Below are 15,387 nucleotides of genomic sequence, written 5' to 3'. Positions count from 1 at the left end.
GGGGAGGTGAGTGCATTGGGACAGCCCAGTCCAAGAGCTGGGGGACCAGACCCGCTGGGATGTGACTTCTCTTCTGTACCATGAGTGACTCTTGAGTGTTTTTCCCAGTTCTCTAGGCCCGAGTTCATCTTGCTGGCTGGAGAGGTCCCGGTGACTTTGCATCTACCTGGCTCTGTTGTGGTAATTGCTGGGATAAATGGGCAGGGGTGGGGGGTGGTGAGGGAACCACTCTGCTGGACAGTCCTGGAGGCTGACTGACTTCTAACTGCGGTTTCAGGCTGGGGTGTTTGCTCTCTCCTCCAGACTCCTGCCGGAGCTCTGGGCTAAGTCACACTCCTGCTTCCTGTCTTTCAGCACTCCCTCTTCTCCTCAAACAGGAGTCCTCTGCTACTTCTGGCTCAGCCTTGCTTGTCTTTCCAGACTCAGCTCGACTTTGTCACCTTAACCGGACAGCAAACATTGTTTAAGCATCTAGCATGTGCCAGGCACTACTCCAGACCCCAAATTGTTAATGTGAACACAAGAGCATCCTTTCCACATGCAGCTTTCATCCTAGCATATCTGCATTTGTCTAGTGTCAGGTGGAAAAGTCAGTCTTTCTTTCCTTAGCCCTGCTTTCCCAGTCCTGGGAAGACTGTGGATGCCTGAGGATTCAGCCTCTGTATGGAGAGGCACTTGGTGCCTGGATTGGGGGTGGGTGAGAGGCTTGGCCCTGCTAAGATCCACTGAAAGAGCTTTGGTGATCCTAACCCAGAGTGGGGACAGTCACTGCCACGCCCTGCTCCGAGATGTCTTGGGGGGCATGTGTTATTTTCTAGGACCCTTCCTGAGCCAGCCCTCTGCAGAGGAAGGGAGTGATAGGCTGCCCTCGGTGGAGAGTAGAAAGGGGGAGTGGGAGGGCCAGGTTGAGTTGGGCTGGAGCACCAGTTAGCTGCTAGAACCATTCTGGCAAGTGGGATCATGGAAGCCCCTTGTGTAGCTCTATTGTCCCACTGGACCTCACTTAGAAAAATACATGTTCAAGGACACAACTATTAAAAATTTCAAGAGGGCCGTTGTAGAGCATTAAACCCAAGGAGAGGGCCCTTCAAGCACATGGGGTGGCCCCCACATCTCTCTTAGCTGATTCATCAGGGAGCCTTGGAGTGTGATCAGCACTGCCCCGGGTCATATGGGAACAATCTCCCATAGGGTCCTCAGGTTTGTACTGGCCCCTGGAGTGTGGGGCCTGCCCCTGGGTGCCACAAGGGATAAGGTGTGGTCATAAAGTCACGCATGCCAGTGTCCATCCTTAACTGTCCTTTAAAGAGAACTTTGTTGGGGGAGATCTGGGCCAGGCTTCTGGCTGGGCTGTGGGCTATGATGGTAGAATGATGGGGGTTCTTGGTGACTGAGCAATTGCAACTGTGGTCAGCATGGGGCTGTGGTGGTAGGTGAATCTGGAATTAACTGGAAGAGGGTGAAGCGAGAAAGCAGATGGCTGCTCATCTTTGGTTGTGGCTCTGGTGACCGATGTCTGGATTCAGAGCAACTCCCTTAGCCTTTAACCTCCTCACCAATCTGTGCCCACCCCTTGTCTTTCTTCTGGGCTATCCCTGGAGGAACAGATTCAGGGTGATCAACACCCCTGTGACATCTGATCCATGTAGGATAGCCCTGAGCAGCCTAAGTCCTCCCAGGAAGCGGAGCCCAGGGAACGGTTGGGATTTCAAGAAAGCAGAAGCATGTAGACTGGCCTCCCAGCCTTCATGGCCCCTGAGGAGCCTGGCAGAGTGTGGATTTGAGTCCAGTTCTGCCTCTTACTAACTCTGACACCATCCCTTGCTGTTCTTACCATCCCTTCCTACTAAGCAGGTCCCTTACTGTCTCTGAAACTCATCTCTCCTCTGCTGGGTAGGAACCCTAACTTCTTATTTCTTAGGATTATTTGTCATGATGTGAGACAATGCATAGTGCTTAGCACAGTAGCCAGCCAATGCAAAGACTCCATGTCGTGTACTTATTGTTACAGTTGCCACTATCTATTGTTTTCAGACCAAAAAAGGGAAATCCTATTTGGCTCTCAGGGACCTCTGCGTGGTGTTGTTGAGTGGGCAGCGTCTGGAGGTGAAATGTGACATTATGTCAACAGCGGGAGCCGTCTTCAGCGCTGTCATGTCCTTTGTCCACCTTGGGGAGCTCACCTACTTTGGCTTGGCTTACATGAAAGGTGAGTGGCTCCTGGGCAGCCCACAGTGGACCTGCTGCTTCAGGTGACCCGTTAGCATGGGGAAGGCTTCAAGGACTCATTGCAAAGTGTCAAGGAAGCTCAGAAGATGATAATGAAACTGTGTGTGAAAGATAGTGCGGTTTCCAAGAGGGGCTGGGTGTGGCTGGTCCATCTCAAAGCACTGGTGTCAGACAAGTGAACATTGAAAGCATTTCCACATAGGTGGGAATACGATGTGGTACTGCCACTGTGCAAAACTGTATGGTGGCTCCTCAAAAAATTAAAAATCGATTTACCACATGACCCAGCAATTCCACTTTTGTGCACATGCCCCGAATAATCGAAAGCAGGGTCTTCCGGAGAGATTTTTACGCCCATGTTTGTAGGAACATTGTTCACAGCAGCTAAAATGTGGGAGCCACCCATTTTCCTTTGACAGATGAATGTGAGAGCAAACTGTGGTCTCTACAAATAATGGAATGCTTTTCCACCTTAAAAAGGAAGAACATTCCAGCATATGCGACAATATGGGTGAACCTGGAGGATGTTGGACTAAGTGAAATAAAACAGTTGCAAAGAGACAAATATTGCATGACTCCACCTGTGTGAGTACCAAGGATAGTCAAAATCGTAGGAACAAAAAGTAGAATGGTGGTTGCCAGGGGCTGAGTGGTGGGGCCGGGAGATATGGTTTGATGGGTTTAGAGTTGCAATTCCACGGGATGAAGCATGCTGGAAGGTGGTAACGGCTTCCCAACACGGTGAATATACTTAATAGTACTGAACTGTACATTTAACTATGGTTAAGATGGTAAATTTGTTATCGTGTGTATTTGGCCACAATAAAAAAATTTTAAATTTCCAAACAATCATCCAGGACTGATGGGAAGTCAGCACCCCAACAAGGAGCCCAAGTTAAGAGTACATTATGAAGATCCTGAAGGAAAGCCTTCTTCCCTTCTTCCCATCGCTGCCCTTCCATTAAGGGGCTCCTATTTCTGTCTACGCAAATATACCTTTGCTGTTGTCGAAGTTCTTTAACTACTGTATGGGATAATGGGAAGGAGGCGGGGTGGGGATCATTTGGGCTTTCAGGTTCAACTCTGGCTCTGCCAGCCCATCTTGCTTAGGAGTCATCATCTTTGTGTTCTTCTGTTCTCCCATCCCTGATGGGAGGAGCTCGGGAGGCACCGGAGGACAAACTCGGTAGGAGCTCAAGTCCTGAATTGGACTCCTGGATTGGAGTTTCCAAGCTGGCCACTTTCAGGTCAGAAGCTAAAGATGACTCCACTCATGCCCTGCCTTAGTTTGCTGGGGCTGCTAAATGAAATACTGTAGACTAGGTGGCTTAAACAATAGGTCTTTATATCTTTATATCTTAACTGGAAAGTTGAAGGTTGGAGTTGGAGCATGGCCAGACTTGGGGTTCTGCTCCTGGCTCCCAGATGGCCACCTTCTCATGTTGTCCTTAAATGGAAAAGAGAGTGAGCCCTGGTCTCTTCCTCTTACTACACTAATTCCAAGATAAACCTAATTACCTCCCAGAAGCTCTACCTTACCCCCGTTACAGTGGGGGTAAGAACATTGGGGAGATACATACATTCAGTCTATATCTTGCCCATGGCTGGGGGAGCTTGGGTTTGGTCCAGTTGAGACAAAGGGCCTGGCCCATGGCAGTAATGGAATAAATACTCATCCCCTTGTTTTTTATTTTATCTGCACAGGCGGTAACTGGAAGGCAACTTTCTAGTGATATCTAGAAATGTGCCTCCTGAGCTCCTCCCATCAGGGATGGGAGAACAGAAGAACACAAAGATGATGACTCCTAAGCAAGATAAATAATCACATTTCTGCTCTTGGAGCTGAGTTCCTCTTCCTTTACTCTCTCCTTTTTGTTTCTGACTCCTGGCCCCTCATAGACTCAGCAAGCGTCCTGTGGTGACAGATGACCAGGACAGGTGTCCTGCTCTCTCCTGCCCTCAGGTGTCTCCTGTCTGGCCCTTCTGGGCAGAGCTCAAAGCTGAGGGTTTAAAGGGGTGGTACTTGCCTGACTGGTTTTCCCTCTTGACTTTTATTTCAGGGAAAGAGTTCTTTTTCTTGGACAATGAAACCAGGTTGTGCAAAATAGCCCCTAAAGGCTGGAGTGAGCAGCCCCAGAAGAAGACCTTCTCGAATACCTTCACTCTCTTTCTGAGGATAAAGTTCTTTGTCAGTTGCTGTTTGCAACTCCAGTGAGTGCTCCAAAATTCTTCATTTGTTCCTTCAGGGACCTGGGTCTGTGCTGGCTGATGTCAGAGTTAGAGATAATGGATAGCAAGTGCTTGGAGAGTTGTAAATTGCATGTAAATAACAACAGTCATTGTGATTGATCTTGTTGATTAGATTTCAGTATGACAGAAGAGGGGGAAGTCAGTGTTTGGGCCCTGGTCAAAATGAGCACTTACCCCTTTGTTTCAAACATGGTCCACTCAAAGTCAAAGTTCTCCCTTGTCCCCAACATGACCATCCCTCAGCAGCCCAGGGATTGGGGTTGGAGGAAAGGGTAATGTATGACTATGGAGTTGGGTCATTGCCTCTTTGGTCCTTCGCTTACAAAAAATATCACCTGAATATCAGTTTTCTCACTTGAACCATAGCAACTAACGTCTCTGTGGGCATTGTGTCAAGTGCCTGGCACATAGTGGTCCTCAACTCATTGCAGGAGGCATGATGTGGATAAAGGAGACGACACTCATCTTACTAACATTGCCCTCTAGGTTCTGTTGGCTCGTATCCCATCTCTTGTCCTTTCCCTGCTTTCCAGACTGAGAAAACCCTCTGGTTTTAGTATTCTCTTTCCCCCCTCAGCATTTCAGTGGCCCTTATTCCTGCATCTCTTTCCCAGGCACAGCCAGACAAGACATCAATTTTATCTGCAGCTTCGGAAAGACATCTTGGAGGAGAAGCTCTACTGCAATGACGAGACCCTGCTGCAGCTGGCGGTCCTTGCCTTGCAGGCTGAGTTTGGCAATTACCCTGAGGAGGTAGGGGTGGAAGCCTGATGGGGTGAAAACCGAGGTGGGGTCACTGGAGAAGCAGTTATGGGAATTATGGGAAAAGGGGGGAACAATTAGAAATATAGATACTGGGACTTTGAGAAGTGTTTTAGCATCTACCACTAAGATTGAGGTAAATGGTATCCTACCATCTATCTACCCATCCACCCATCCATCCACCCATCTGTCTAACCCACCTACCCATCTACCCACTGATCTGTCTAACTATCCAACACCTATCCACCCATCTAACCACCTGTCCAGCTGTATATCCATCCACCCAAATACCCATCCTTCCATCAATCCATCCATCCATCCCATCCATCTTCCTTTTTTTTTTTTTTTAAGGATTTTATTTATTTATTTGACAGACAGAGATCACAAGTAGACAGAGAGGCAGGCAGAGAGAGAGGAAGAAGCAGGCTCCCTGCTGAGCAGAGAGCCTGATGCGGGGCTCCATCCCAGGACCCTGGGATCATGACCTGAGCTGAAGGCAGCGGCTTAACCCACTGAGCCACCCAGGAGCCTCTCCATCCATCTTTCATTGAATATTCTTCACTAGGCTTTAGGGGATACAAAGATGAACAAGTCAAGTGTATACATTGAAATATAGTTCTAATCTAAGCTTTCTCCTAAAACAATAATTTACTTATTTATTGAGTTCCCACCAGAGTCTCTGATCTTCCTGGCCAAGCCCTTGTCCTTGCAGCAGAATCACACATACATTTCTTTGATAGAATTTGCCTGTGATGGTCCTGTGTTACTGTCCTTGGGGACTTAGTAGAGTCTACTGGTTATTAATTTGTAGATACATCAGAATTGGGAGGGATAATATTAATATATTCACTTACTTATTTAAAATTCAAAATGTGGGGGATGAACCGGACAGGAAAGAAGGAGCAGCCAGGTGAGCTGTGACGAGGGCTGGGCAATTTTGCTCTGGGTTCCCAAACACCCAATGCATGTTCCACACGAGGGGAAAGGGGCTTGACAACAGACCTCAGCTGAGACTAAGTCATATGAGCCAGCTATGTAACATGCCATCCAAACATAGAGTCTGCATCAGTAAAAATGGAGAGGGAAAAGCGAGGAAGGTGGGCTCCCCACCAGCCCACCAGGCTTTCTCTTGGCGGATATTGCCATTGTCACATGACAAGAGCTGTGTGACTCTAGGAAGAGCTTAACTTGAAGAAGATATACTAAAGAAGAGGCCCTGAGGACTGTGTGAAGGAGGAATCCACTGCTCAAAAGGAAAAACATGCAAGGTCTAATCCTTATACCCCTGGGCCTTTGCATGTTTCCCAGCAGTGTCTATAGCCATCCCCACCCTACCCAGCTTCCAAGGCCAATCTCAACCTCACAACTTTCCTGGTCTCTCTATAAGTAGAAGGAAACCCTCACTCCCACCCTCTGATACTTTTTGACATCTCCTTCCCACCTCTTGACCAGGAGAAGTGATGATTCAGTGATGTCTTGATAATGAGTGAAGAAAATCAAGCTCATATTGGCTTGAATACAACATATAATTTATTGTCTTGCAAGAATGAAGTGTCCAGGTCCTCCCTACCCTTCTGATGGCTTCTAGCCCTTTTACTGCTTACTTGGTAGCTTCTTCCTCTCTCCTTTTAGCCTCCAGGGCTGGGGTCCCAGCCATGTCTATGGCTTGCTGGGCGTAGGGACTCAAAGGGCATCAGCAAGCCTTGGGCTTCCTGCATCTCTGGGCTGTGCTCTTCTCTACAGGTTTGCCTTCAGTGGCCTCTGGATTCTACCCTTCTTGCACAAAGGGAGGAACTTCTTTTCTCTCCTTCTCTTTCTCCCTCTCTTTTCCTCTCTCTACCTCTCTTATGGAAATCCTGTATTTCTATCTCCTTAGTTCTGATAGGATGTCATGTGTCTACAGAAGCCAATCTCTGTGGTGGGAAACGCCATGCTCTGATTAGTTAGACTTGAGTTACATGGTCACCGTGAGAACCAGGGTAGAGTTCATGCTATGCAAATGTGTGAACTGAGAGGGAGGAGTGATGGCTTCCATTTCCAGAAAGAGAGGAAGTGGTGGCACATGGCTAAAAATATATGTCTGCCATCAGTGAACACTTAGTGGTCAGCCATGCTACATCCCTAGTGACCAAAAGAGCTGTGTTTGGCTGGAGGTCTGAGTCTTCTGGTATCACTTGGGTCTGGCCTCGTGTTATGGGTTGAAGTATGTTCCTTCAAAATTTCTTTGTTGAAGCTGTAGCCCCTAGTACTCAGAATGCGACTGTATTTGGAGATGGGGTCTTTGAAGAGGTGGTTAAGTCAAAACGAGGCTTTTGCTTGGGTCTTAGTCCAATCTGACTGGGTCTGTGTAAGAAGGGATTATGACACACAGAGAGACACCATATTGTGGGAGCACAGGGGAGAGGCCATGTGGAGAAACAGAAGGACAGCTGCCACCTGCAAGCCAAGGGGAGAGGCTTCAGAAAGAACCAACCTGCCAACATCTGGATCTTGGGATTCTAGCTTCCAGAACTGTGAGAGAATAAATTTCTGTCATTTAAGACACCCAGCCTGTGGTATTTGTCATGACAGCCCTGCAAATGGACACGGCTGGAGTCTGAGAAGGGAAAGCTGCAGCCACCACCGAGTGTGGACACCATGCAGAGATCTGTGGTCTTAGTCCTCGCACAAGGTGGGGTGCAGAGGACAAGGGTGCGTGATATCTCAGCCTGCCTGCTTCGCCTCAGTAACTGGGTTTAAGAGCAAGGGCAAGCTCAAAAGTTAAAATGGCTCTTGAGAACAGTGGCTTTCAAGTGTTCTGTGTCACGACCCATGATAAAACAACAACAAAAAAGGTAGATGTTATAGCCCAATGTTATCTTATGTTATGTTTTGTTATGTTTTAGCCCCCCACACGTACAGAGAACAGAACTGAAGCAAAAGTTTAAGAAACAAGATGCACCCTTTCTATATGTGATACACACAGGGATTTGCTATTCTCTTCTAGTTCATTTTACAAATGCTGGCTATTAAATGGCTATTAATGGATGAACTATTAATCATTACCTCACTAGTGTGTTAGAAGCTGAAGTTTGAAAAACCCTTTTTAGACTATCCTAGAACCATGTTATTTTCTTCCAGTACATCTTCCGAAAGTATTGCCATGTCCAGGGTCTTCTAAGGCCCTCTTTGTGCCCTCACTCTGCTGCATTTTTCTTCATAGCATTTACCACTGCCTCCCATGGAATGTGTCCTCATTGATCAGCCATCCTCCACTCCAGCTCCTTCCCCAGATCATGGGGAGCCTCGGCCTCTCTCACTGCTGTGGACTAGAGCGGTTCCAAGATGCTCTCTGCTGTTCTCATATGGCCCCCAAAGGCAGACCTTTCCCTTTTACGTGTATGTGTAAAGGCAGCGGATAACCCAAACGCTCTCATTTGGGCCCCCACTCCCTCAGTCCTCATGTACAGAGAGCCTGCTCCATGCTTGGTATCATCTAAGCCCTCTAACCCTGCAAAGCCCATGTTATTTCCACCCCCAGGTGAGAAAGATCACACCCCCATCCCCCATGAGTCTGGGGAAGCTAGTGAGATACCAGCCAGGACTCACTTCTGGGGCCTTGCTTTGCTGTGTGTCAGGCACTGGGCTGGGTGTATCAGAAGGTGTCAGGGAGACTCAGACAGGAGGGCCTGTCCCTGTGTCTGTGTCATTGAGGGAGCTGGAGGGGAGGGTTCCCGCTATGTGGCACTAGCTAATGCAGTTGGGAGGCTGGGCAGCACCGCCAGCCAGATCTAGGATGAACCTCCTGTGCCCTCTGAAGGGACTTATATTTTGTCTGATAAATGGTTCTAGTGCTGGAGAAAAAAAAAATTAATTTGGAAACTACTGCAGTGAAAGACTGGGAGCCACTGAAGAATTCTAAGCAGGGAAGTGACATGATTACATTTGCATTTTAAAAAGGGAGACAAAGACATTTTGGTATAAAAATAAATCTCCTTAATCACATCATCATGGCACAACAGCTTTCCTTGGGGTGCAGTCCCCACAACCTGTGGGGACCTTCACACAGGTGCAGACAGAGCCACGTCTGAGTTGCATTCTGCTTCTCCACTTGATGGCAGGTGTCTTCCCGTGGCCTTCCTAATGACCTAATGACCTGTGGGTGGTTACACGGTACACCTCACAGGGGTGGACCTTTGCTCACCTCTCCATCCTCTCGCTGTTGGGCAGCACCTGGAAGGGCCGTGTAAGGGGTAATACCATTATTCTTGTCCCCATTGTTTCTGATCTTCCTTTTTAATGAATGACATAGAAACCAATGCATGCATTAGGGTTTTTCTTAGTTCCATATTGACTTCTTCTCTTGGTCATAGTCCAAGCTGAGTCCAAGATCCTCAGTACTTTTAGGTTTGCAGTGAAATTGAGTGGAAGATGGGGAAATATCTCATGTACTCCTTTGCCCCCACACATGCATGGCTTGTCCCATCATCAGCACCAGCCACCAAAATGGTACCTGTGTTCCAGCTGATAAACCTACATCGACACATCACTATCCCCCAGAATCCATCATTGACATTCATGTTCCCTTTTGGTGTTGCACATTCTATGGGTTTGAACAAATTTATAATAACATATATTCATTAGTAGAGTATCATACAGTAGTTTCACTGCCCTAAAAATCCTCTCTGTTCCATATACGTGTCCCTCCTTCTCCATTCCCCTAACCATCCACTGGCAATTACTGTTCTTTTGACCTTCTCCGTAGTTTCACACTTTCTAGAATGTCATGTGGTTGGAGTCATACAGTATGTGGTCTTTTCAGATTGACTTCTTTCACTTAATAGGCACTTAAGTTTCCCGCATGTCTCTTGTCTTTTCATGGCTTGATAGCTCATTTTCTTTTAGTGCTGAATAATATTCTGTTGTTGGGATAAACTACAGTGTCTTTATCCACTCACCTACTGAAAGATATCTTTTGCTTCCAAGTTTTGGCAATTATGAATACAGTTGCTATAAACATTTATGTGAAGGCTTCTGTGTGGACATACGTTTTCAACTCCTTTGGGTAAGCACCAAGAAGCATGATTGCTGGATCCTATGGTAAGACTAAGTTTGCAAGACAAATTGTCTTCTAAAGTGGCCATCCCAGTTTGCATTCCACAGGCTGCACAGGAGAGTTCCTGTGGTTCTACATCTATACCAGCCTGTGCTGCTGTCAGTGTTCTGGATCTGGGTCATTTTAATAGCATTCCGAAGGCTTTTTTTAGGCAGGACGTTGCTGGTCAATTTCTCTCCATTTGTGTCTCTGAGCTGAGCCCAGAACTGGCATGGACTAGCTCTCAGTTGAGGATTCTTAGTCCATAGCCTTATGGGGACAGGTCTGTGCTACCCCAGGAGATGGGGATGTAGTGGATAATATGCTCTTCCCTTCAGATCCCCTCCTCAGACTGACTTGCCCATCCCCATCCCTGAAAAAGCAAGAACTCCCAGCTCACAGCTGCTTTTCTCATGGGGAGTTGCCCACAGCTATGGGGAAGTGCCTTGGCAAAGTTTAAGCTGGGAGGAGTGGCCTGAAACCAGGACAACCTAATTCAGGAAGATAAGGACAGGGTCAGCTTCCTCTGCCAAGTTCTGCATTCCTCATTCCTTACAGTGGACCCAAGACCACCCCTCCAAAACTTCTGCATACCTTTCTGCCCCAGGGTCTGTATCAGGGAGCCCTGCATCAGCTGGTGAGTGAGGCTGATCTTCTAGGTGCTCATGGTGGTGGGGGGGGGGGGAGAGGGTGGCAGGCTCAGGTTCCCTAAAGAGTAGACCCGATAGACGTTCAGGCGAACCTCTATCTGGTGGGGTGAGGTAGGGTTGTCAGGTCTTCTCTTGTTCAAGGGACAGCTTCTTGATCCCCTTCCTATAGAGAGATGGTGACACAGCCAAGACCTCCCTTGCAAGAGGGGGCAGTATACTAGGAGCACAAGCAGACAAAAATACTAAATGGATAAAAAAGAAACAAAGTTTTAGGGCCAGGATTTTGCTGTGCCTCTCAGGAAGTGGCATATCATCATGGAATGTGTGAGGACTTCAAGCGACGGGATCTTGTCTCTGTCACTAACTGATATGATCTTGGCCCTGTTGAATGACTTCCTTCCTTGTTCATTTTGTTCATCTTGCCAGTGGCACTAGTAATATCATCCTCATAGGATTACTGTGGTGTCGAAGGAGCTTCTGTGTTCTGAGAAGACAGAAGGGTCTCAAAGACAGAAGGCATCTTTCTTCTTTCCCTTCTATTCATGTCATATGAGTTAGGCCAACCTCTTTTCTCTTTCTTTCTTTCTTTCTTTCTTTCTTTCTTTCTTTCTTTCTTTCTTTCTTTCTTTCTTTCTTTCTTCTTTCTTTCTTTCTTTCTTTCTTTCTTCCTTTTTTTCTTTCTCTCATAGAAAGAGAGACACAACTAGAGAGGGAACATAAGCAGGGGGAGTGTGAGAGAGAAGCCCACCAAGAAGGGAGCCCGAAGAAGGGCTCCATCCCAGGACCCTGGGATCATGACCTGAGCTGAAGGTATACGATGCTTAATGACTGAGCCACCCAGGTGCCCCTAGGCCAACTTCCAATACAGTAGAAAATTCTCCTAGGTGGGCACTTCAAGGGGGGCATCCTTGGCTTGGAGCCCTACCTGGGGTTGGGATTGTAGACAGACTTCTGCTGTGCTCAGGGTCCCATACAAGGCATCTTGGTTATGCCTCTTTTATTCTGCATCTTTCCAGCAGATAGAGAGCAAAACCTATTTTCGGGTTGAAGATTACCTCCCAGCAAGTCTGCTTGAGAGGATGACTGCTCTCCGGGTCCAAGCTGAAGTCTCAGAGATGCACCGTGTCAGTCCTGTGCTCTGGGGAGAGGATGCCGAGCTAGAATTCTTGAGGGTAAGGCCTCTGTACCTCTGGAGGGGGTACTGGTGTTCAAGGACATGGAGCCAGCCCTTCCCTCTGGAGCTTTCTCTGGGGGGCCAGATGTGCTCAGACGTACATGGAGGTATGAGCAAGGGACTTGAGACGTTGGGAGGGAGGAAGTTCTAACATGCTGCAGGGCAAGGAGAGGCTTCTGGAGACAGCTGGCATTGGGAATGATCCCCCTAGGTGGGTAGAAGTTAGTGGGCTGTGTGGATAGGGCAAGGCCTTTCTTTAACCATAGAGCTCACAGTCACTTTTCTATGAGTGAGGAGACCACATCTCTCACAGAGACACATGGAACAACTCAAGTGCAAAATTGGGTTATGGGCCAAAAGCAAAGCCATTTGAAGACTTCATGTTTCCAGGCTTCCAGGCAATAGTCCTCAGCATTGCACAGATGGTGTGATCCACGCATATGGGCACAGCCCCTGGTCCACACTCTCTTCAGACCTCAAGCAAAAACAGTGGCATTTGAGTCCCCCATGTCTGTGAGTATACACGGAGCCTAGGATGAAGAGCCTTTGCACACTCCATGACTTAACAGCACTGGGCCGGGCACTGTGTGGGTTGAAGACTGAAAGAACATGATCTTTGCCCCCAGGGAATCCCAAGTCTCATGGGGAGGATAGGCAGGTACCCAGAGACAGGCACAGGGTGCTGTGTGATGAGAACAATAAGTCAGGGAGCAGCTACTCTGCCTGTGCAGATGGAGCTGGGTGGGGTGTACTTGTAAGAGGGACACTACCCACCCCCCCAACCTTGGCTTCCCCAGGGGAGGATAACTGGCTGGCATTTAGAACTGAGGAGGAGTTTCAAAAGAAGCTCCAGATTTGTACATTTCTCTGTACAAAAGTCTCCCAAGATGGATAGGAAACATGTCCATGTTGTTTGCCTTTAATAGAGATGGACATTTGAAAGCAGAACTGCCCAGGTAAGATCTGGCCCTTCCTCTTTGGTCTATCATGGAGCAGCCTGTCTGTATGACCTCACACGTGCAGACCCATTGGCACTTCATGTCAGAAGCCCTGATGGAAAGGTGCTCAGTGCTTTCTATCATCCAGCCTTTCTGCACGTTTCTTGTCAAGAGGAACCTTGTCAAGCCTTCCTTTGATGAGGCACAAGTGGACACCTCAAAGCCATCAGCATGCATCTGACAGAAGATGGAGGAAGAACCACAGAACCAGTGGGCAGGCCGAGGACGTGGGCCTGGGGAAGCCTCTGTAGGATCAAGAATGCCCACCTGTTCACCCCTCCCCAGGCTCCAGCTTTGTTTGTCCTGCTCTCTGTGTCCCTCCCTCTCCTGGTTTAATGATGAACACTGATTGTTATGGAAGCCAGCCTCTCCTAAGCAGAAATACAGGGAGACTTTGTTTCAGTCTTTGATGGAAAACAGTGAAAAGATTTTACTTCATTTGCGTGCCATCTTATCAGTTTCAAGAAATGTAAGGTTTTAGGTTGTATACGCCTGTGCTGTGTGAGTCCCCAGGGGCCTTTGTGACGCCTATTGCATATTGGAACCCTCCTCGTTTGGGTGAGTCTTAATTAAGCCAAATCTTTCCTCCCATAATTATAAAAGTAACAATTTGCTCATGATTCTGCCCTCTGGAAACAACATAATTATATTTTGTTGTATTCATTTTTCTCTCTCTGTTCTGTATATTCACATGTGTATACACATACACATTTAAAATTGGGTTTATATTATATATGCAGACTTGTATATTTTTATAACCCCATCTCACCAACATTTTGAATCTTTATTTTAAATCAACACATGGTATACTCTAAATTTTTTCTCAATACTCTGTTGTTTGGCACATATATTGTTTTAAATATGGGACTATTTTAAACAATACTGAGATTAGCAGTTCTGCTACATAAGTCTTTAGCTGCATTTGTGCTTAATTCCTTGGGGATAGAATCTCATGAGTTGAATTATAGGGTCGCAGGTCATGAACATTTGAAACATTGTTAATATATGTTGCTTAGACAGTCTACATTTCAGTCCTTTCTATACATTTCTTGTCCTCCCTCCTAGGTTGTAAATGTCAGGGCCCTGAATCCTCAGAGCCCAGTCACTCCATAAACAGCCACTGGATTATTTAATTACGGTTCCTTGTGGCTCCTCTCTTTCATTATCAGATGGTGCCTCTTGGCCTCCGATTCACCAATGACTAATTCTGCTAGTTCATCATCCCACACTGGAAGAAGATTTGGCAGAAATCCAGTGTGGATCATGCTGAATAACATACTCTGTCTGGAAGCTTCACAACTACATTAACATATTAATCCCAGAACAACCTGTTCAAGGTTAACTCCATGTTTTCCAAATTTCTTTAACCAGGGAACCGTTTTTTTTTTTTTTTTCCCCTCCATCACATAAATGAGGTTTTTATATACTACTAAAACATTTTCTTTTTTTTCCCAGCTGTTGAAATCATACTGAACATATCCTGTGTCTTACCCCAATTAGCATACATGCATGTATGTATTACCCCATTAGCAAATGCATGCTTCAGATAGTTACAAATGCTTTGTAAATATCCTTCCTAAAGGCTACTCAGTGATCCTTTTTAAGGCAGTACTTTAGGGAATACTTATTTCTGGGAGCTGGTTCCCCAACCCAAGCCTGCTAGTCTCTACCGAACCTTACTATGAGAAGGGTTTGTCTGGATTATTCAGCACATTTTCTTAAGACAGATTCCCAGGAATGAAATTATGGGGTCAAAGGATATGAGTTGTTATGATACTCTTGATGAAACTATCCGTTTTTCCAACAGTTTTCAAAACAGCAAGGATGCTACATAGGCTGGGAGCCAGGAGAGCCTGGGTCCAGTCTAAACCTGGCTGCCACTGTAGGGAGAAGAAGAAAATAGTGAGATGCCTCTAAACACATGGAGATAAAGTGCCCCTGTAAGAAGACAATTAGCAACTGCAAAACAGAATGACCAGGAGAAGTGCTCTGGAAGATTCCCTAGTAGAGCACAGAGAGAGAGTCATATTACTTATTTTTTTACAGATTGCAAATGCCCCTGAGGATCTTATGTTTATTCACCCATGTTTCCAGATGTTATAGGAACTCTGTATTTTGCTAAGAGTGAGGACTCAGAAACAGACAAACTTATAATTCCATTTCTAGCTTTTAAGTGTACCTCTGCTTTCTCATTTGAAAAGAGATAACTACACCTCTCTTTTGGGATGGCTGTGAAGATTAAATAGCATG

At 46.7% G+C, this 15,387-nt stretch overlaps 1 protein-coding gene across 1 annotated transcript in view; it reads left to right on the top strand.

Moving 5' to 3' along the window:
- Nucleotides 1–15,387, top strand: part of FRMPD2 (FERM and PDZ domain containing 2) — a 94,830-nt gene that overhangs the window by 26,787 nt on the left and 52,656 nt on the right. Inside the window, exons 9-13 of the mRNA XM_082718516.1 lie at nt 109–180; nt 2,035–2,209; nt 4,290–4,440; nt 5,094–5,232; nt 11,982–12,137. Coding sequence (XP_082574642.1) covers nt 109–180; nt 2,035–2,209; nt 4,290–4,440; nt 5,094–5,232; nt 11,982–12,137 — 693 coding nt within the window. The remainder of the gene's footprint in view (nt 1–108; nt 181–2,034; nt 2,210–4,289; nt 4,441–5,093; nt 5,233–11,981; nt 12,138–15,387) is intronic.

This window comes from Mustela nivalis, assembly GCF_964662115.1.
Source record: "Mustela nivalis genome assembly, chromosome: 2".
Classification (NCBI taxonomy): domain Eukaryota; kingdom Metazoa; phylum Chordata; class Mammalia; order Carnivora; family Mustelidae; genus Mustela; species Mustela nivalis.
This window is presented reverse-complemented; position numbering and strand designations above follow the sequence as displayed.